The sequence below is a fragment of the Schistocerca americana genome, chromosome 1 (assembly GCF_021461395.2).
Source record: "Schistocerca americana isolate TAMUIC-IGC-003095 chromosome 1, iqSchAmer2.1, whole genome shotgun sequence".
NCBI lineage: Eukaryota > Metazoa > Arthropoda > Insecta > Orthoptera > Acrididae > Schistocerca > Schistocerca americana.
The window spans coordinates 1,059,853,968-1,059,876,528 of record NC_060119.1 but is presented as its reverse complement, the minus strand read 5'-3'; the positions used below and the strand labels follow the sequence as shown (position 1 = coordinate 1,059,876,528).

Sequence of the window (22,561 nt, the reverse complement as noted above, 5' to 3'; positions counted from 1 at the left end):
ATTTAGTATGGGCATATTAATAAAAACTGTAAGAGACATGGAGCTGTTTTCACTCTCACGTGCCACAAACAACGGCTAACGGAAAAAAGCCACACTGTGCGACAGTCCAAAATTTCGATATTTGGTAGATCCATTAAGATAAACTTTCACCCGTTCTCGTATTTCGCTTTATGATCAGGTTCCCTGCGTGTTTGTGACCACTAAATAATCATTATTTTCACCACAAAAGTTACTTGTCGTATCAAAGTCGGTTCAGTCACTGTGTTGCACCAGTTTCTGCAGAGTAATTATTACATGTGATCCTGGACATTTTCCCGGCCTATACAGTATTCCGTCAAGTTTCGGGATTGCAGCCGGACTTCCTGCCACAATATTTTGGCTGACAACAATTCAACCATCTTCAGGTGATTGTATTGCACTGGAGATTGCTATTTCACATAGCTACATATATAGCTAAACTTTGCGCGAAGATGTATGCTCAGAGGCACCCGCTGCATGAGTGACATATGTCGAGTTCGCGTCCTCGTCGCATATTGCTTCATTTATGGCCTACAGGCGCATGCGTAATTCGATAGTACATGCGCGCGCTGGTGGCGGAATTTGCGATAGCGGAATTAAGATTTAGATGTCAAAATTAAGGGAATTAAATGTCCCCAGGCGTGTCACTGGTCAGAAAAAGTTTTTTGTCTGAAGACAAATAAAGGAATCACCAGGTTCCACGCCTTATCCAGTTGAAAGTCGCCATCACTGTTCGTAAGATGTAACGCGAAACGTATTTCCAACTATACTTTAGTATCTGATTCCCAGAAGAATCTCGCCGAGGCCAAGATTTCTGTCGCAGAATAATCCATGGAATGCCCTTCGGAGATACATTGCTCGGTTATGACCGACGAATTCCACAGAATACCTTGCCAGTGCGCCAGAGCCTACACTGGTCAGATGACACGCACAATTTTTGCATTTCTCTGCTCATTGTGTCCCCTCAGGAAATTCCATGGATTATTTTGTTACGGAAGTCTCGGCCTCGACGAGATTCTTCTGGATTCAATTATGAGGGAATTGTTGGAAATACGTTTAGCGCAATATCGTATTAAATGTGATGGCCACTGTCAACTGGATAAGACTTGGAACCAATCATTAATTGCTTCAGAAAGATAACATTTTATGGCCAATGACACGCCCAGCACCATTTAATTTTATTAATGTTGACATCTGAATTTTAACTCCGAGAATGCGCATTCAGACAGCAAGCGGTGCCTGCGCGCCACAGATGGGACAACATTCGAAGAGGACGCGAAACTCGAAAGAGGACGCTCGTGTAGCGGCTGCCTTTGCGATTGCGTCTTGGCGCAAATTTTTTTTTTTTTTTTTCTATAAAGGTAGTGATGTGAACTAACAATCAACTGTGCAAAACATTCACCTGAAGAATGCTGAATGGTTGTCAGCCGAAACGTCGAGGCAAGAAGTCGACGTTATGTGGTCGCAATCGCAGAACTCTATGGAATAATTATCACTTGTTGAAACCCTGTCTGGGATTTTGAAACCAGTTTTTGGACTCTCTCTCTCTCTCTCTCTCTCTCTCTCTCTCTCTCTCTCTCTCTCTCTCATATCTAGAGACATGCACAAAATGGATGTTCGAGATAGACAGCCGTATCAGCAGTTCCAACAGGCGGCCATTGTTGTGTTGCAGGCAGGAGACGCGCGCCGCCGCAGGCCCGGCCGGCTGTAGGGCGGCAACACCCCTGCAGGATGCCGCCCCCGCTCGCCACCATAGTGCTAGTCGTCTCTACCGTCCTCAGCATAGCGGGTGAGTAAAGTGCAGCGTGTTCACCGTGCACATCTACCGCAGGGGTTAGCAAATGGCTTGTAGTTTGTTCCTGCACAGTCTCGTGGCATAAGAGAAAAATGGTTCAAATGGCTCTGAGCACTATGGGACTTAACTTCTGTGGTCATCAGTCCCCTAGAACTTAGAACTACTTAAACCTAACTAACCTAAGGACATCACACACACCCATGCCCGAGGCAGGATTTGAACCTGCGACCGTAGCAGTCGCGCGGTTCCGGACTGAGCGCCTTAACCGCGAGACCACCGCGGCCGGCGACATAAGAGCAAGATGGAAGTGTTTTATGACCGATCAAGTCCTTTACCCTGAAGCGAGTAAGAGCGCAGTCCCTCGTATTTTAGAGCTTCCGGCCTGGCCTTTTTTATTTTTTGGTTTAGTAGAACTGCTCCAAATTTAGATCTATGTCGGGATATTACTTCTGACACCCAAGGCAAACTGCTCGCACAGTCGTTGCAACAATAACAGTGACGCAGTTAATTTCCCCCTCACTTCTCCTGCATGTCGAGAAGTCAGATGTGGAGGCATGGTCTGTTTTTGACCTCGAAAATGAATCAAATGCTACAGGTATCGGAATCAGAATCACAGAGCAAATAGTCCGGGCCTGATTTGTTGGCAGTCCATCATTTTCTTTAGTGGAAGTTCGTCATGAACAGTAACAATTGTTCAGCTTACAAATGTATTTACTGATCTGATATTATATACAGGGTGTCCAAAAAAAGACAAGCTTTAGGGACAGGTTTCTTACACCAAAACAAGGGTAAAATCTAGTAAATATGAGCTCTGAATGCTACGAGCTTTTGTATCTTCGATACTATGACAAAGATCCCTTCTACTGCTAGGTCTTCGTGACATCGCTTTCCGTATTTTGGGAGGAGGTAGTATAAACCAAACCAAGAAAAAAGTATATTAAATATGGGATTTGAAATGCATACCTTAAGACTACGAGCACTTGTTTACCTTTGGTAGTGTGAAACACATCCCCTTCGACTGAACAAGTGGTTATGGCTCGTAAGGTATGCATTTTAAAGACCAAGTTGACGAGACATTTTATCTTGTTTTCGTCCTTACTTCCTCCTCCCAAAATATGGAAAGCAAAGATTTTGACGTAGAAGAGATATATTACATAGTATAGTATCAAACATGAAAAGATGCTCTTAGCTTTTGCGGTATACATTTTAGAGCCGATGTTTATTAAATATCTTTCTTGTTTTGGCGTAAGGAAACTATAACATGCCAATGTGTGGGTTTCTTTTTTTGGCACCCTTCAAATGCTAATCATTTTCTAATTCTTACGATATTAATCTCCACTTGGTATAGGTGCAAAATAATTTCATAATAACATTGGAGCCTCACAGACGCACAAAAACAGATCCCAGATGGGCTTTGAACGTCCCTCGCCTTGTTTTTGACTTAAGTAAAGTTAGAACAGAATAAGAGATTAGGTCAGTCATTATTTCCTCGATCATTCGTAAATTGGAGAGCAAAAGCTGCGATAAAATGTGCGAACTGTCAGTGGTAGATTCGTGAATACGCGGGAAGTCTTTTGGTGCTACTTTCGTCCAAATCGATCTGTTATCTATCTTTAAAAGCTAAAACATGATGTCGATAGCCATGGCGCTGTAAAAGGAAGCGGAAAGAACAGCAGCCCTTGCCAAGTGACGTATTTTCAATCCAGTTTGAATTGCAGCACTGTTTCCTTAGAAGGTCAAATAGACTTCCGCACCCGCTTCGCTCCCGTTAAGCGTTAACGATCCACTGTCCCACGACGGCGCAGAACGCGACTGAAAGCCGCACAGTGTTTCCCAGAGGCGCCGACCCTTCGTTAGTGGCGGCCCGCAATCTGGCATGTGAATCTGACAGCTTGCTCCAAGCCGGTGGCCAATAAAAGCATTTCACCTCCAAACTGACGGCTGCTCACCGTGAAACCTCGTGGATGGCCCATATCCCCCGCGTAACACCCATGGTTCAAGGTCGCCACTTCGGGACTCTTTGAGAAGTGCTGTTGCTACCGAAGTGACTGACCTGTAGACATTTTAGTATCTTTATTGTCTGTTCTCCGTTTTGTCAGTCGCTGAGGGCTGTAAGAAAACGATTAAAAGCATTGTTACAGAGCAAACACATTATTAACACTGAATTGGTGCTGATAACAGCGCAGCATTGTCGTATGGAGGAACACACAGGAAAAAATTAAAAATTTTGACATGCTGAAAATTTACTACGAATCCTATGGAGAGTGAAAACGTGTTAAAAAAGTTGTGCGACTCGAAGATTTTCAAATTCATTGCATCAGTCTATATAACACCTATATCCTGATATCGGAATAAGAGGTTTCGTACTTAACGTAATCTTTGTGTTAGGTGTAGTTGTTTGTGGCCATTATTTCAAACACATGAAATGATTCGCAGTTGCGAATATGTACGACCATCAGTTGTATAAGGTTACGATGACAATGAAAAATTGCGACTGACCGGGACTCGAACCCAGATTTCCCGTGTATCGCTAGCTGTCGCCTTGCCATTAGGCTATGCACTATTCACGGCCAGACCCAATGTTCCATATGTCGTCAGCCATGTGTCTACAACGGGGACGTCCGTTATGCATATTCCCATACAGGAGACACAGTTAAATTGAAAGCCCTACTTCTGAGCAACACACTCAGCAATATCGTATTATCTTAAACTGTTATATTTTAACACTCTGAAATATAATATTGGAATCCGTTCTCTAAATTTCTTACGATAATATAAAATAGTAAACGAGAATTGGTAACTTCATTCGGAGAGGCTGCCGTATTGTTATAGAACGCAGGAATCGGCTGCAGATGTAGCAATCGGCATACTCTTAGTTAATACAGTTACCGTAAAGTTAACGCCGACGTTTATACATCTTAATACTCGCTTTCTTCATGACAATTCACTTGACTATGCGTACAGATCTGGGCCAGCTGTCTACTTACCACATTCTATTTCAGTTCATTAGTTTTACGTGACCTACGTGACCTTTGTCGATTCTTGGTCGTGAACTGCCGCCGTGATTGAACAGGAAACACGGTTCAAGTAACAGCGATTCTAACAAAGAGAAACAGTAAGTAAAAGGGCATGACGAAAGATTACAGTAGACAGTAAGTGGAACACAGAATAACCGTTCAGCCTCTGCTCATTAGCTGGCGCTCTGATCTTCGGCAGGTTTCCAGGTAATCCATTCTATTATTTAAGACCCCATCTATGCTTGAGGTAGTTCACGAGTACACAAATTTCTGTGACGTCCTCTTTCGATAAAGCAGAATTGTTCGATAACACGGTGGCTTGTTTCCCGTAGTTACAAACATACTTTGTTGGAAACAGAAACAGCATCGGCAATTTGGAAGTAAACTTTCGAGACAGATTGATTACCGATAAAAGTGCGGGTAATGGCTTAAGTAACCTGGTGAATCTACGGTTGTTACCTGTTCGTCCTTGTCATACGACGTCTCAGGAGTAGGACGGGAGCGGTACAGTTAATCGGTTGTCTTACAGTGGACGATTTTTCCTGTGTTCAAAATGTGTGTGAATGAACATGATTAGCTCTTCTCAGCGTTAGTTTCCCGCATCAAGGATGCGATTTGAGAGATCGGCATCTCTGCAATCCACTGTGAAGTGAAGTGTATGGAGAGACCGCCGTTTCTAGTATACCACATACTAAGGCTTCTTTCCGACCCATTCGCGAGGAGGGCAGGATGGATGATGGCTTCCATGCCCTAATTTGCGGTGTAGTTACAATAATCTTCGCAGTCATCACAGAATCGATAGGTCGGATGTTGTTAGAGGGTCTTCAATACTGGTTCTTGAAGTTTCGTAAGTAGGCTATCGCGATATAGTAGGCATCTATCTTCAAGCGTCTGTCGTGTGTTTGATAGGCGCCATACGCATTGGAGCAGTAATTTACGAGTAATATTTCAGTGTGTTTTTACCAAATGATTACAAAGTGCAGCTACCTACGGAGATCCAGTATGGGCTGTATTTATCATCGAAACTTGACAGATATGCTAATGCGTTAAAATGCAAAACTGATTTACGCTGGAAAAAATTGGTCCCAATTTTTGCCACCAGATGTAAACCTGGCGTTGTACAGCTTCTCTGGTGCTATTATTGAACAAATTGTGTAAGCGGCGATCAATAATAAAATCAACATTGTGCCTTTATCATATATTTGATCTTTTCTGCCTACGTGCCGTTACTAATCCACTACATATGGAAACATTTCTGTACGTCTTTGTTGCATTCACAGCACCAAATTTGTGCCTGGTGGTCAAAACTGGAACTAAATTTTTTCTCAGCGTAAATCGGTTCCATATTAACGCAGTAAAATATCAACAAAGTTTCTCTGCCATACGATTACTACAGCCCACACTGGACCTCTATGACCAACTGCACTTTAATTATAACCATCTGCACTTCAATTATAACCATCTCGAAGATTGATTGCACTACCCCATTAGTCTCCCAATGAACGGAAATACGTCATGAGGTAAGTAACGGAACGGGTACTTCTTGTTTACAGTTAAATGAAAGAGGAAAGAATAGAGTAACGGTAGCGCAGAGCTCATCATAATAGCTGATAGTTCGTGTATGATAAAGTTCTTCAGTCTTTATCGCTTTCGTAATAGCTTGCATGTTTCTTAAATCAAAAGTTCGCAATGCCTTAAAAGAATCTCACCTACAACATTGTCTTGCACGACGTTCCAATACTAAAATTAAGTTCTGTTTTAAAGAATTCCCGCAATCTGCTGCGAAGAAGTGTTTGTGACCTCTGCAGTAACAGTTTCTCTTTCGTGGTTTAAGGCAGGTCAGTTGCAAACGTAGCAGTTGCAACGAGTGTTGCAAGTGTCTGACACTACGAACGGAAAGTTGCCGACTGCTGCAAGGTTGCGCGAACGCCTGCGTGAACTTGATTCGCATTCCGCGCGCGTCTTTCGGCGAAGGGCCCAGGAACTTGGTTACGCAATGGGCCGGCGAGAGCCGGATCCCGCGAGCACGCGCTCCAGCCGCCGGCGGTGCGTTCACTTTAATTCCAAGAATAGGCGTCGCTACCTGCCTAATGACTGGAAGGCGCGGCGCCGGCGTCGCAGCCGTCGTCTGCGTCTGCGGCGGCGGCGTCTTGAGCGTATGCCAAGACGGGCGGGCGTCGCGACGGAGGCGGGCGCGCCGCGGCGCGGCAGGGAACTAGGTCAGTGCTCTCTATCGTCTGGCCGCGGACCCCCAGCGGACCGCGCAAGCTCGCTGACATTTGGGACCGGCCGGGCCATAAAACGCGTCTCTCACTACGCCGGCTGACCGCGGCCAAGTTTAAACCCGGCGCTGGAATGCTGCACCTCGCGGCACGTCGCTGCCTTCGCTTGGCAACAAGTACTTAACCTGAAAATCTGCAATGCTGCTTACTGCTTCTCGTTTAATACATCATTTGTACTCCGCAAACCAACGCACGGCTTGTCGCAAAGAAAATGAAGTCTGTAAAAATCGTTTCCTACATCCTGCCCCATTCGTAAATGGTGTGCAGATTGAGAGATCCCCGACATCTGTCTGTTTAATTCTTTTTTTACAGTTTTACCCATACGACCATTACACAAGATCTCCCTCTCCAATTTCCCTCTGCCCCCCCTCCCCCGGCCAATTTCCCTCTGCCCCCCCCACCCCCGGCCAATTTCCCTCTGCCCCCTCCCACCCCCGGCCAATTTCCCTCTGCCCCCCACCTCACCCGGCCAATTTCCCTCTGCCCAACCTCACCCGGCCAATTTCCCTCTGCCCCACCTCACCCGGCCAATTTCCCTCTGCCCCCCCCTCCCCCGGCCAATTTCCCTCTGCCCCCCCTCCCCCGGCCAATTTCCCTCTGCCCCCCCTCCCCCGGCCAATTTCCCTCTGCCCCCCCTCCCCCGGCCAATTTCCCTCTGCCGCCCCTCCCCCGGCCAATTTCCCTCTGCCGCCCCTCCCCCGGCCAATTTCCCTCTGCCGCCCCTCCCCCGGCCAATTTCCCTCTGCCGCCCCTCCCCCGGCCAATTTCCCTCTGCCGCCCCTCCCCCGGCCAATTTCCCTCTGCCGCCCCTCCCCCGGCCAATTTCCCTCTGCCGCCCCTCCCCCGGCCAATTTCCCTCTGCCGCCCCTCCCCCGGCCAATTTCCCTCTGCCCCCACTCCCCCCGGCCAATTTCCCTCTGCCCCCACTCCCCCCGGCCAATTTCCCTCTGCCCCCACTCCCCCCGGCCAATTTCCCTCTGCCCCCACTCCCCCCGGCCAATTTCCCTCTGCCCCCACTCCCCCCGGCCAATTTCCCTCTGCCCCCCCCTCTCCCGGCCAATTTCCCTCTGGCCCCCCCCCTCCCCCGGCCAATTTCCCTCTGCCACCCCCTCCCCCACCGGGTTCGATTCCCAGCGGGGTCAGGGATTTTCTCTGCCTCGTGATGGCTGGGTGTTGTGTGCTGTCCTTAGGTTAGTTAGGTTTAAGTAGTTCTAAGTTCTAGGGGACTTATGACCACAGCAGTTGAGTCCCATAGTGCTCAGAGCCATTTGAACCATTTGAACCCCCTCCCCCGGCCAATTTCCCTCTGGTCCCCCCCTCCCCCGGCCAATTTCCCTCTGGTCCCCCCCTCCCCCGGCCAATTTCCCTCTTCCCCCCCCCCTCCCCCGGCCAATTTCCCTCTGCCCCCCCCCCTCCCCCGGCCAATTTCCCTCTGCCCCCCCCCCCCCCAATTCCTTCTTGGCATAGGTGCCATTCCAATTCATGGCACTGTAGATATTGATAATGTTAAAAACCTACAGGAACTACTAAAGGTTTGTGTACTTCCACTAGTCAGTTAACTCTGTCATTCCATACTTCGCAAAAATACTGAGCTATCTACTTTCGAGGGATGTACCTCTTCCAGGAGACGTTGCAGTTACGTTTCTAAGATACATCCACCAGTCTGCAGTTGACTGTTACTATGCTGATTCGTCTAGCGCCGGCAGATTCAATAATGGACATTGGAAATTTTAACACATACCAGAGCATGATGGCTGCAACCAAGACTAGCTCCTTGCTTGCTACGAAGTAACAACCAGATCGATTGACAGCTAACGGGCGAGTGAGTGCGTTAACCGGTGGCGTAGCTGCTGGCACGCGAAGGTGGGCTGTGAGAGCGGGTTTTATTTTGGGCGGCGCGCCGCTACTTTGTGGTTTACCTCCGAGAGGGTGGAACCTGGCAGTATGAAGGCTTCTCCGCTCGCGGTGCGTCTCTCGGCCACGGGCTCCGCGCATTGCGGTGCACGGCTTCGAGTTACACGCTGGTTTCCGGCTCGCCAATCTGCGCGCCGAGGCACGCCCTGGCGCAATCCTCAGTGCGGTATCAAGTTGCCGCTGTGTATCAAGCGGCCACCGCCGCCCTAGGCCTTGTACTTTCATTATCTCGTGAGTTGCGGCCGTGGCGGTTGCGATACGCCTGCAACACCTGCATCTACTTATGTGCATTCAGCAAGCATCTGTGCAGTGCATGGCTGATGGTACCTTGGGACATAATGTCGTCCCACGCTAAGACCATTGCGCAACAAGAGTGGCGCGTTGTCAGAAAAGAGCACACGTTCCTGGATTCCTGTGGGCACAGTACAAATAATACGTGCATCACTGTGTGCGACTGAATGGCACGGCAAGTGGAAACGTACAGCAAAGCCGAAGTACGCGATATTTCGATTCTGGTGGGCGAAAAGAATTGCACACAGATTCAGCGTGAAATTCTATAGATTTGTGGACCAAGTGCAGTATCACATCCTGTGTCAACGATTTGATTAGGCTGCTCATATGTGGGTGACGCTGGTGGGGAAGTCCAAATCGTGAACCATGCCGTTCCCCCTTTTTTTCCGGAAGCTGACAGAACATCCGAACGGAAAGAGCTTTTTCGACAAAGAGGATGTTCACACATCGGTTCTCGAATGGCTCCCTGATCAAGAAGCGGATTTCCGTTATTGAAGAACTGAACGGTTGGTAAAATGTTGTTTAGAAACTTGGTGACTGTGTTGGAAAGTAGTGTCATGTATCTGTGTCACTTTGAAGTGTAATGCAGCATTCAGTGAAAGTTGATTGGCAGCGGTGTGCGCACGCGCGTATGTAAGAGGGCTATATCTGTGAAGGTGTCGTGTTAACTACCGTAGGAAATATTTGTCAGCAGTTAATTGCAACAAACACATACGCTAAAATCAGTGAAGATACTTCTTGCCCACTGTATACTTAGCTATGCAGAAGCTGTTTGGACCTTTTAGCACCATATTGTATGAATAATGACGGTTAATAGCAAGATGTGCGGTTTGAGAATGGACTTGTCAGCCCGAAACCTGTAACCATTAGAGATGAATTTTATATCGGTGCACCTGAGACGGCATGAGGGGAGAAAAGAGACTTGTCATTAAGGCTTCGTATGTATGGCTTATTCTCACAACCACGTGTGATGTACATGATGGTGGCAGCAGAATTATAGCACATCTTTACTCGAATACTGGTTCTACGGGTTCTTTAAATGTACGTAACGGAGTTCTGCGAGAACAACGCCACATTTATCCAGTGACTCTCATTTAAGTTTCCCCGAACATCTCAGTTAATTTTATTCGTGGGCGTTACAGAACAGTTACGATCCTAGCAGCACGTTCGATGAATTCTTAGGAAACCTGTTATCATCCCTGCTTGATACGCATTCCAAACACCGAATTAATACTCTAAGAATTGGTCGCATTAGCGTTTTGGCTGCGAATTACTTTAAGATGCCCTGCATTTTCCCAGAACCCTTCCAACAAATTTAACTCTGTCATTCGCTTTCATTGCAAAGAATGAAATGATTATTCTCACCTTCCCTATGTGTTTCGTTCACTGATTTCGTTTTCAAAGTGTTGTAAACACGATCGTTTTTACTTCATTCGATGGCCTTGCATCAACTCTGACCACATTTGCTTGAAGTATAATAGAGACAAACCTACTTTCTGATAACTGTACAGTCCGTAAAGTATTTCCTGTGTAGCATAAACAGTAATAGTTAAAGTATTATTGTAGGCATGTGAAATAGCAACATGCGTTAGTTATACTGCACTTGTCAACTATAGCAACTTACAACCTTTTCAGAATCAATATATTTTTGATCCAGCAGCCATTATGAATTAACACTTAGGAATTACAGGCCAGAGCATCTCATTTGCAAGCAGAAGACCTGGGTTCGAGTCCCGGTCCAGCACCAATTTTCAACTATCCCCATATTTTCAGTCAGTACCCACTCGCAGCCAATGTCTGTAATTCCTCTGTATGTGTATGTGTATGTGTGTGTGTGTATGTGTGTGTGTGTGTGTGTGTGTGTGTGTGTGTGTGTGTGTGTGTGTGTGTGTGTATATTCAGAATCGTTATTCTGTCTGACCTTACCACACTTAACTACAAATTGATCCTGCGGAGCATATGATGTCACATGCGTTTGTGGTAGTGTGCGGACTAAAGTTGTGCGTATCCAAACGCAATCGCATTCCCTCCCACGCTCCAAAGCCCCTGAGAAGAAATGTGTTATCGGGACGGCCTGCCAGTGTTTGCGCTGGGCGGTTGTTTAGGTGGCGAGGTGACGGTCCGGGCAAACACTTGCCGCGGCGCCTATGAACCTAGTGCGAACCTCTCCCACAGCGCAGCTCTTAACAGCCTGACGCACCACTACTGTTGGCAACACTGGATTCACCACCTCAACTGTGCGGTTTCATATCATCTTCCAGTTATTACAGAAGTTCTCGTTTACGTTTACACTCGGTAGTAGGTGCAACTGGTTTTATTAATGTTCTCTGTCATGTATCTGTTGGGAACTGAGATGGGGCAACTACTGCCTGGTTTCGTGCTCCATTCACATGTTAATCAATAATGAGCAAGACTGCGCTCCCGGTTACAAATCGAGGTAATTGTTTCATTGTATAAAGTTCACAATCAATTATCTCTAGACATTTATTTATTTATTTATTTATTTATTTATTTATTTATTTATTGATTTATTTAACCTGGCAAGATTAGGGCCATCAGGCCCTCTCTTACATCTAACCAGGCATTCTACTTATTTTACATTCATACGTTTTAGTAGGCATGTTAAACTACATCTAGTACAAAAAGTGAAATAAACAATTAGAAAGGTACACCTGGAAAAATACATACATATAGAGTTTATATTCGTAGATCATAAGTACTGTTATAATTAGACATTATTGAAGAGACAAATTTTAGATAGGAGTGCTGGCAGCAGGGAGTATGAGGAAGACTCATGGTGAAGGGAGGAGAATAATAGACATGATGAAACATATTTAAGGAAATATAAAGGAAAAGAAGATTGCCTGGCTAATAGAGATAGATGAAGGGGAAGGCATCTCAGGAGCAAGATAGAAGACGCTAGCTTTGCTATTTGACAGATGAGAGGATTGGCCTGGTACATTAATTGTCATTGTCATTGTCTGAAATGAAATGCTCTGTCGATGGGCTTCGCATTGCTTAACAGGAAGCCACCAGACACTACACTTAACCATCGATTTTACGTAGAGGTTCCCTAGGTTTCCTGACAAGTAGAGACAGATTCGTGTCGGTTGAAGAAGTGTGAAGGAGAGTGAAAAAGTGAATATTTTACGATGTTATATAATGGTTTAATGTTTTCGGAAGAGAACTGGAGTTTTAATCAGTGTATACAATTTTTTTTCTCTGAACAGGTTAATTGCTCTTACTTCCTTGCCTTATTGAACAATGTTTATAGTAACAAAATAAACACTCTCCTTCCGCCCTTCATTTCAGTCGAACAGAATCGCTTCATTTTTTATTTCAGGCGAATGATAAGGTGATTTCCACCTGTACATCATGGTTTGAAGTTCTCGCTCTTCTTGTGCAAAAACCTATAAATGAAATACTTTCTTCAAATAATAATAATAATAATAATAATAATAATAATAAATATTGTTTTTTGAGTATAATTTTAATTTCAACAGAAACACACAATGTATTGCACTTGGAATGTCTGAGGTCAAAAATTGTGATAATAGACTGAAATAAGTGTAGTTTACTCTTTACAATTTATCATATACATTAAATTATAGCGATGCTTACACCCAAACCTCCAGATGTCAATGAGTCAGATCGGTACCAAACACCGTACCTATCAACACAGCTGTACTCCATAGGTTTCTACTTCCGGTTAACGAAGCGAAAGCAGGCTGCCAAAAGAACACTGCTACAAACTCCGAAACGCCCTTTTACATGTCAGAAAAATGTTCTCCCGCATAATTTTACGTGTAAACTGTTAAAAAAAAACTTATCAGTGGCTTTCGAACTCGGGACCTTAGTACGACAATATTACGCTCTAACAGCTCACCCAACAGAGATCTTCACATTAACAGCTCACATATACGCTTTTTCTGTACTCCGTAGTTGTGGTGTTACTTTTAATTATCGTTTACGCATGTTGTACTGGACGACAGCACACAGCGCGAACTAAATCGATGTTTTAGTTGATACTCCATCGACACACAACGTTTGGTACCGATCTGAGTGTCTGACATCTGGAGGTTTGGGTGTTAGAGAAATTCAAAATAAACTTGATATTACTAACACGTATTAGTGTGTGCACCTCAGTTATTTGGTCTGTCGTCAATAACTTTATTGGAATTCGTCCCGTTCAGTGTTTGTCTCGCCAGTAGATAATCTGATACATACTGTCATTTCACCGCGTCCTCGCAGCGTAACAAATAGCTGCCTTATCTGATTGGAATCGCCTGCCACTGTTGGCCTTGCGCTTACTGTTCACTCTAAACAAAAAATACACTGCTCTACTCAGCGGTTTAGAGCCCCGAAAGTCTACGGACGTGGAAATTCTATTCTAAATCGTAATTCGTGGCACATGGCTTAAATTATTTTAGGACATCTTTGGCCAGGATAGTGTAGGTGACTACAAAATGATGCACGGTAGTGAAGAGTTTCGGCTTCCCAAGTTTTCAGGCTCAGTATTCTGGCGATGTCACTCGTCGTCATTGGGTTACTGGTGTACTGACAACAAAATAGTTGACTACAACGATGAGAGTGAGATAGAGGTGGCACGTCGACGAAGCATTGTGCCACACACGCAGGAAATAGCATCCGGCTGGACTCCCGCGAATACTTGTCAGTAATTAAGAGGTTATGTATCACTTGTTTCTGAACTGAAAACGAAGCACGTCGAGGAAGTAGTTCGACGCAATAAAGAAGTAGCATAACGACGGTTGTGGTGGTAGTCTTCGTCGTCGTCTGCCGAGAACATATTCGTGCCTGACGAGCACTTACGGGCAACTCGAGTAGCGGAGACGGGGCGTACATAGCGAATGGGGCGGCACGGCTGTAAGGCGCCGGGGATATGTATCGGAATGCCGACTTGGCTGTATTGGAACTTCCTGAATCGTCTCGCCGCCGTCCCCGACGCAGCCACGTCTATTTCTAGCGGCCGGCAGCCGGGCGGACCGCGCCGGGGTCTCGAGACAAGGTCGTCTCTAGGACTAGGATACACTGCACCCGCCAGGTCACACGTTTCTAGACGCTCCGCCCGCCCCACATCCGGCATCTCCTCCGTCTGCACTCGTCCTATCGTTAGCGCCGGTCTAATTCTGTGCCGCTATACGCAGCGTGTAAACACGGACCGACCCTGTTCCCGCCGGTACTGCGTTTTTCGACTTCCACAGGTGGTAGTATTGTTCCCCGAGACAATTTACGAGACAACAGTGCGTACAATTTCAAATACTGAGCAGCTTATATATTCAGAACTCTTGACACTTAGCGGAGCATATTTGGAGAACGTATAAAATGCGCAGGGTGTTACAAAATTCATGTTACACACTTCTAGAGGTTGTAGAGGCAGCTTCATCTATTAAGTTTTATATAGGAATCCGTGTCCCGAAACGTCATCCAATGATGCCACAGAGCATGAAAGTTACAGGCGCTGGCGCCTGTGAATGTATGTAGATACAAGGGGATTCAGTGAGGTTATAAACGTTCTAGGATGGTGGAGAAGGATAAATGTATCAGTTGGAGGTAAGGGTCCCGGCACTGGAAACGAACGAGTGGAGAGTGATAAGCGAAAACATTTTTGATACTTCAGACAGTGGAGTACATGTGTTGGTATTGCTGTTGCTAAGATTGTAGGGCAGGCAACCTTCAGATGTGGTAGTATAGACCAAAACAAGAAAAAAACGTCCAGTAAGTATGTTCTCTAAAATGCATCCCTTAGGAGCTATGAGCACTAATTCAGTAGTGGAGATGTGTTTCGCAGTAGCGAAGATGACCAAGTACTCTAGCTCCTCAGGTATGCTTTTTAGAGCATAAATTTACTGGACGTTTTTTTATGAAAGTTACCTACCCTACAATTCTAACAACAACATTGCCAGTACACGTATTTCCCTGTAGACAGTATCAGAAAAATTTGCGCTTATAATTTCAGACTCGTTCGTTTCCGGTACAGGGAACCTTACCTCAGGTTGATACATTTATCCTTCTCCATCATGTTTGTGACGTCATCATAGAATCTGAATACATACATTACAGGTGCCGGCGCTTGTAACTTTGACGCTCTGTAGCGTCGTTGGATGATGATTCCTGACATGGCTTCCGATCTAAAAGTTGGTGTACTAAGTCCGTTCTACAATCTTCAGAAGTGGTACGTGGTTGTGAAACAGCCTGCATAGTACAACAGAGAGAACATTGCAAAGAGTGTAGTGGAAAGCCGTTATAAATTTCCCCTCCAAAAGACTTTGTACGTTTGTGGCATAACAGCTGTTCGTTTTTAACCGTCTCAGTAGCGTTCTTTTCACTTCCCAGAGTAGGAAACAGAATACTGGTGGAAGGGAAGTAGTGAAGGCGGGTCAGGGGTAGCGTTCGGATAGCTGTGTCAATAGCCCACTTGCCCTCGAAACGGAAAGGTTCCCGGTTAGAGTCCCTCTCCGCCACACAGTTTGATACTGCCAGGAAGATAAAAAGGAACTCGCTTAGCCTAGGTCTAACGCAACTGAAACACTACAATCTGGAATATTTGCACGGCATATTGGGGAAAAACTTAGGACATTGAACATTTTTTGTGTGTCTTCATTGCGAACCAAATACGGTCGCCAATAAGAGACTTCGTTTCCTACATTGCTTTGAATTTGGAATGGGAGATACAGAATAGTCAGATTAGTCAAACCATTGTGGAACGAGAGAGACCAATGCATTTCCTGGAATTGACGACATAAGCGTGCGTGCTTCCATCTGTAGCTTCGGACAAGATAATCCCGTTACATCTCACAGTGACTAAACCAGTTATTGTTTGAATGTATCTGACCTATATAAAACACTAAAAATGGTGATCGCCGTTATAAGCAACCATCACTTCTGCAAGCACCAGCAGCAGTGGCATTACTATCAGACCTCCCAATGACTATGGCTTGTGGCTACGATCGGCAGGCGGGATACTTGATCGCGTGTGACGAGATGAAGGAAGAGCGGACGGTTAGCAGCCTAAAGGAGGCCGGAAGTGACCCCCCTCCCCCTATGGCGCACTATCGAAGACGCGGTGTTGTGTCACGTTGTTCCACGTGGCAGTTGCGTCCCCCGTGCAGGCTGTCTCCCGTGCCGTGCCGCGCTACTCCACGTGGCAATTGCGCTCGCATCTGACTCGGAGCCGCTCGCGCCCGGTACAGACAGAAATACTCGGGCGTCTCCGGCGCTCGCTCGCTGAATGAATGAGCCGGCCGGCGCAGCCGTAGCCGCTGCCGCTACACCCTGTGCCAAACACATCGTCCCAGCTGTCACGCGTTTCTCGCGGTCTCCACGTGGCCGCGCCGCGGCGGCGTTTAAAGAGCCGGCCTGATCCGCCAGTCACGCCGCCAGATTGTATTCCCGGTGTACGGTTTCACTTCACAGAAGGCCACTGTAACAGGTGGACGATCTCGCGCCCTGCGCCGCGCCGCGCTCCAACGGAAACACCAGCCGCCACGGCAAATTAACCTTTTTTATCCTTTCTCGGAATTACGAAAATAAGACACCTGTTTTTGTGACAATGCCGACTCCTGAGTGTCGTTAGCGTCTTGTAACCGATAACTGTTGAGAGAGAGAGAGAGAGAGAGAGAGAGAGAGAGAGAGAGAGAAGAAGAAATGATTCCGAACAATGATTACTTTTCTTAAAGGACAAAACTCATTTGTTTGTGTGTGTGTGTGTGTGTGTGTGTGTGTGTGTGTGTGTGTGTGTGTGATGGTGGTTCGTTTAAATTTCCTCCGTAGATCATCTCGTTAACGGTGATGGCAAGAAGCTAGAACATGGCGACCTCGAGGAACATTGTCATCCCAATAAAGCATGGACTGAGTTTGCTATTTGATGGCAGTAAGAACTGATACAACCGTCCTCGCCCTGTGGGCGTAGCTATTCAACTAAACGTGCGTTTCCAATAGTGGTCCCTTTTTCTCATATGCAAGAACACAGATGACTATCTTCAACTTTCGTAGTCCTGTCGTTCTCAGGTGCGTGTAATGTTACGGTATGTTGATAATTTTTTACTTTTGAACCGCCTCAGAATGTAAACTAAATAGCATAATAAAAAATATGTGCATCTTCCAGGTCGCTGAAGATATCTTGCGAAGAATAAGCGAAACGCGTGTGGGACGAAAATTTTCATTCAGATGTAATTAGGCGGACGGCCCAAAAGTAAAAATTATCAGCGTGCCGTAACAGATGGCTGTATTGAAAAAATATCGACTGATATACCATTACTTTCTGTTACCAAACGAAAGTATGATAAAACGGTAGTCCTGGTAGGCAGCATGACACATGCTGCTTTCATACGAAAGCAAACAGCACTGTGTGGTTAGCAAACAGTTTCAGTTGTGTGTTGCTCACAAGTTAAAAGCTGTCACTTGCTGTTAAAAAGTAACAATCAGCCCTCTTCGCCATCGTATGGAGAAACATAATCAGATGCGCAAAGTACATGGAGGAAGTTAAAGGAAAAAAAAATGTTTATTTTTTGTATTGGAGAAAAAAATGCTGTTAATGGTAATTATGGTCGCATGTTAAGTTGGTTAACTGAACAATTCATAGACGGAATAATTTATCACTACAAACATACCCATGTTTAGCCGTTACTTCATATTGTATTAAATATATGAAGAATCGGCGTAACGTATGAGACCATGAGAAATCATGAACGAAAGTGAAGATGCTTGCAGGACTAGTTCGTTAACTTCCTGCTCATGTAATGACACAAGTGGACTTTAGAGGTAGGGAATGTGCTAATTGTGATATGGATTATGTAAATCAGCTGTACCGACAGCGTTTTACGGCACAAGACTAAAAATCTTGAACGAAAGTATACGTGCGTCGTCCAATAAACGTGATCTTCAGTTAGCGTCAGGTGGCAGTAGAAAGTCTGCAAGCCTAGCACTGTGCCTATCATGCTTCTTTAACAGGATTCGTGACTGAAATTTCCCATACTATACCACACAGATTAGCTGTGTCATCACGAACTCTTACATGAGCGCGTTTTCGTGTGTAGCACTGTTACCACCGGTAACGGCACACTAGAGTTTGAGTAAGCTCTGTAAATTCTGGTGGGCGCCATCTCCTTAACCCTTGCAGTACCGGTGAGGGGGTGGGGGCGGGAAAGACACGAGTATGTTATGCCTACCTTTTGAAAATATTGTAATCTAGTCATTTTAAACTATAAATTTTGAAAAAGTTATTAATTCTTATACCAGGTTCTATTAATGTTTTAAAATTTTCAAGTAAACTTAACCAAGAAAATTTAGGCCTCGGTGGTAGATGTCACGCTCCCCAGTCAGTCATGTACAATATTTTCATCTTTTGGACCTTAAACATCAACGTTTAATTAAGAAGTGTATTGCGAAAATGTGTCAACAATAGCGAAATTTGCATTTGTTAAATTTGTTGTGGTCGTAAAGTACCTCATCGTTGGTAGCAGCCCACACGTTATTGTGCGTGCGCTGAAAGATATTATCAGCGTCTGGGCTCTACTTACACAAAATACCTCTCCAAAAAGTATTTTTAATATATCAGCAACAATTACCGAATTTATATATTTTAAATTTTTTTAGGTGGTCATAAAGCACCTCCAACCCCCTTGGTAATGCTTGTTTCGGAAAATGCGATGATATTTCTGTGGTTAAAGTTTTATTTAGTTCCTCATCCGATGAAGAACGAAAGTCAAGCATATTTTCAGACCAGTTTTGGAGTATTGTGTATATATGTGTGTAGTTACAAAACGTTCGCTTTCCGTGTGAGTAAAACAATTGTAATATACTCCAGTCATTGGTAGAAATCTAGACAACGTAGCAAAGCTTCTACGAAATTACTTTCCAAGAGTGATTTTCGATTCTTGTGACACTAGCGTGACTCCTGCGTTCGACCTGAACATCATAAAGACAACATTGCATCCTCTCCCTTTCACCCACAAAAAGCGCTCACCAGTTAGTCACTTCTGATGAAACAAATACTGCAGCTGTAAAGCTGTCAAAAATACATTAGCAGGAAACCAGAAACTCGGCTACTCCTCTATCTCGCAGCCAACTTTGATCTAAAATCCAAAAATTAAGTAAGTTAAAGGATTTACCTGCTCGTTTTTACACGGACAGACTTAAACAGAGCTATTTCGTGCTTACGATATTGTACCTTGTGTTGCGAATTGACACCCACTGTCGCATAGCAGGCAAAATATGTTCCTGAAACTGGTTACTTTTGTTCGGTTTGTTCTGGGGGAGGAGGACTAAAGATGGAGTGAAAAAAAGTAAGCTTGGAATATGAGGAACGCGAGGATGTAGATTATAGACAATTCTTGCTTACCCTAGTTTGTATTTTGATCCTTTTGGAAACACCCAATGCGCTTGCGTGTCTTTTTTTTTTCCCCGTGTAACGCCAGCCGGCAGGACTGCCTGATGTGCGGAGGACGGCACATACAGCCGCCGGATGCGGTAATTGTACGTCGCGACGAGACTGCCGCATGTAAAAACACGCGACAGGCGGGGAATGTCGCCCGATATAGTAACGCGCTGCCTCTCGCTAACCAGAGCTGCGGCGTCTTCGCGATTATCCGGAACACCAGGAGTTGCTGGCTACGGTGTAGAATGTGTATCGTGCACCACATAAAGTTCGACGCATGGCGACTTGTCGTATTTCAGTCAATGAAAGACCTTGAAGAAATTGGTTACTGTAAGCGATGATGTTGTTGTATACATCCAGAATGAAATTGTCACAGTGCATTGGAACGTGGTTTGATACGAACTTCCTGTCGGGTTAAAATTGTGTGTCGGACCGAGATTCGAGCTCGGGACCTTTGCCTTTCGGGGGCAAGTGATCTACCGACTGAGCTACCCAAGCACTGCTCACGACCTGTCCTCGCAGCGTTACTTTCGTCAGTACCTAGTCTCCTACTCTCCAAACTTCACAGAAGTTCCCATGCGAAACTTAGAACACTAGCACTCCGCTACAGAGTGAAGATTCCATTCTGGAAACATTCCCTAGGCTGTGGATACGTCATGTCTCCACAGTATACTCTCTTCCAGGGGTGCTAGTCTTGCAAGTTAACGCAGGAGAACTTCTGTGATGATGTTCGGTAGGTAGGAAACATACTAGGGGAAGTAAAGCCGTGAGGACGGGTCGTGAGTAGTGTTTGGGTAGCTCAGTCTCGATCCGGCACTCGGTTTTAATCTGGTGCAAAGTTTCATGTACGTAACTTGCCCTATCGTGCCCAGTAGAAAAATAGGTGATAAAACTGTTTGCATTTGTCAGTAACATTTCATTTGTTGTCTTCTAATTAAAAAATGGCGGCTGTGATATACAACATTGCTATCAATTTCGTCTTTTCATTTTGCTTCAAGAACAGAATATTGTTTTCAGTCTGAAGATTGGTTTGATGCAGCTCACTACGCTACGCGATAAGGCAAACCTTTGTGTTTAACTACTCCAACGTATACACTATGAACGTACATACTGTAGGCAGGCCTCGCTCTCTCGTCTCCCCCCAATCTCCACCTCGCCCAGATCCAGCCATTGCCATATTGATAGTACCTTGGTCTCCAGCATATAACTATTCAGCCCATATCTTCTTTTAGTGAAATTACGCCAGATTTGCGAGTTCTGTTTAGTAACTCCTCATTAGTTATTCGATCTACCCATCTAATCTTAAGCATTCTCGTACATCATCACATTTAGAATTCGATCTACCCGTCTAATCTTCAGCATTCTCCTACATAATCACATTTGAAAAGCCTCTACTCTCTCCTTATCTAACCGGCCCATCGTCCAAGTTTCACTTCCGTGCAAGCCAACACCCGAGACAGATACCTGCAGAAAAGACATCCTAAAACATTGATACTAGATGTTAAGAAATATCTGTTTTGCAGTTACGTGCTTCCCTTGCGATTGCCACTCTGCCTCTCATATCCTCTGTACTTCGTCCATCGTTACTTATTTTGAACAAGTGATGTAACTCCTTTCTTAATAATAATAATAATAATAATAATAATCCCGGAATGAGATTTTCACTCTGCAGCGGAGTGTGCGCTGATATGAAACTTCCTGGCAGATTAAAACTGTGTGCCCGACCGAGACTCGAACTCGGGACCTTTGCCTTTCGCGGCAAGTGCTCTACCATCTGAGCTACCGAAGCACGACTCACGCCCGGTACTCATAGCTTTACTTCTGCCAGTATCTCGTCTCCTACCTTCCAAACTTAACAGAAGCTCTCCTGCGAACCTTCCAAACTTAACAGAAGCTCTCCTGCGAACCTTCCAAACTTAACAGAAGCTCTCCTGCGAACCTTCCAAACTTAACAGAAGCTCTCCTGCGAACCTTCCAAACTTAACAGAAGCTCTCCTGCGAACTTAGGTTCGCAGGAGAGCTTCTGTAAAGTTTGGAAGGTAGGAGACGAGATACTGGCAGAAGTAAAACTATGAGCACCGGGCGTGAGTCGTGCTTCGGTAGCTCAGATGGTAGAGCACTTGCCCACGAAAGGCAAAGGTCCCGAGTTCGAGTCTCGGTCGGGCACACAGTTTTAATCAGCCAGGAAGTTTTTTAATAATAATAATAAATAATAATAATAATAATAATAATTAATAATAATACGGTTGTATCTTCCAATACGTCAAATAACGTAGTCTTGCAGAGCTCCGTAATTATTTATTCATTTTAGTAGTAGTAGAAAGGTGCGTTTCAATTCAAAACTGTGTATTTTGAAAAAACACTCTGTATTCATTCAGAATCCTGTCCGCAGTGTGCGTTTGTGTTTCAGCGTTCTCTGTGGGGCGCGTAAACTTCTCTTCCGCGGAATGTTAGATGTCCCTGTACATCATTGAAATCATATAATTAGCAAGTCATCACTGCGCTGACATCAGCGCTTTGCGCGGAAGCTGCTGCACGGGAAGCGGCTGTCTGCCTTTGTGCAGTGCGGTGATGTAACCATCCTCACTTCGTTTCGCCTGACATTCCCTTCCTCGTTTGATAACCGCCCCGTGACCGTTTTATTGCTGTGACGGCCTCGTACCTGCAAGTCTTGCAGTTAGTTGCACACTCGGAATTTTGCCTCACCTATTATCATTCACTACGAAAACGTTTTCGCAAGAGACAGCGAACTCTAAGTCGGTGGTACGGTTTTTTATTACACATTTCAGCCTTAGATGCCTCATTCAACATAATTACCGCATTCGACTTGTTACCAAGTTACCATCAG

At 45.2% G+C, this 22,561-nt stretch overlaps 1 protein-coding gene across 2 annotated transcripts in view; it reads left to right on the top strand.

Annotated features, from left to right (window-relative positions):
* LOC124617232 (protein spitz-like) overlaps positions 1 to 22,561 on the top strand; it is a 496,434-nt gene that overhangs the window by 417,886 nt on the left and 55,987 nt on the right. For both annotated transcript variants that reach the window (XM_047145249.1, XM_047145248.1), the window contains one exon: positions 1,691 to 1,807. In XM_047145249.1, coding sequence (XP_047001205.1) covers positions 1,750 to 1,807 — 58 coding nt within the window. In that variant the 5' untranslated portion in view covers positions 1,691 to 1,749. The remainder of the gene's footprint in view (positions 1 to 1,690; positions 1,808 to 22,561) is intronic.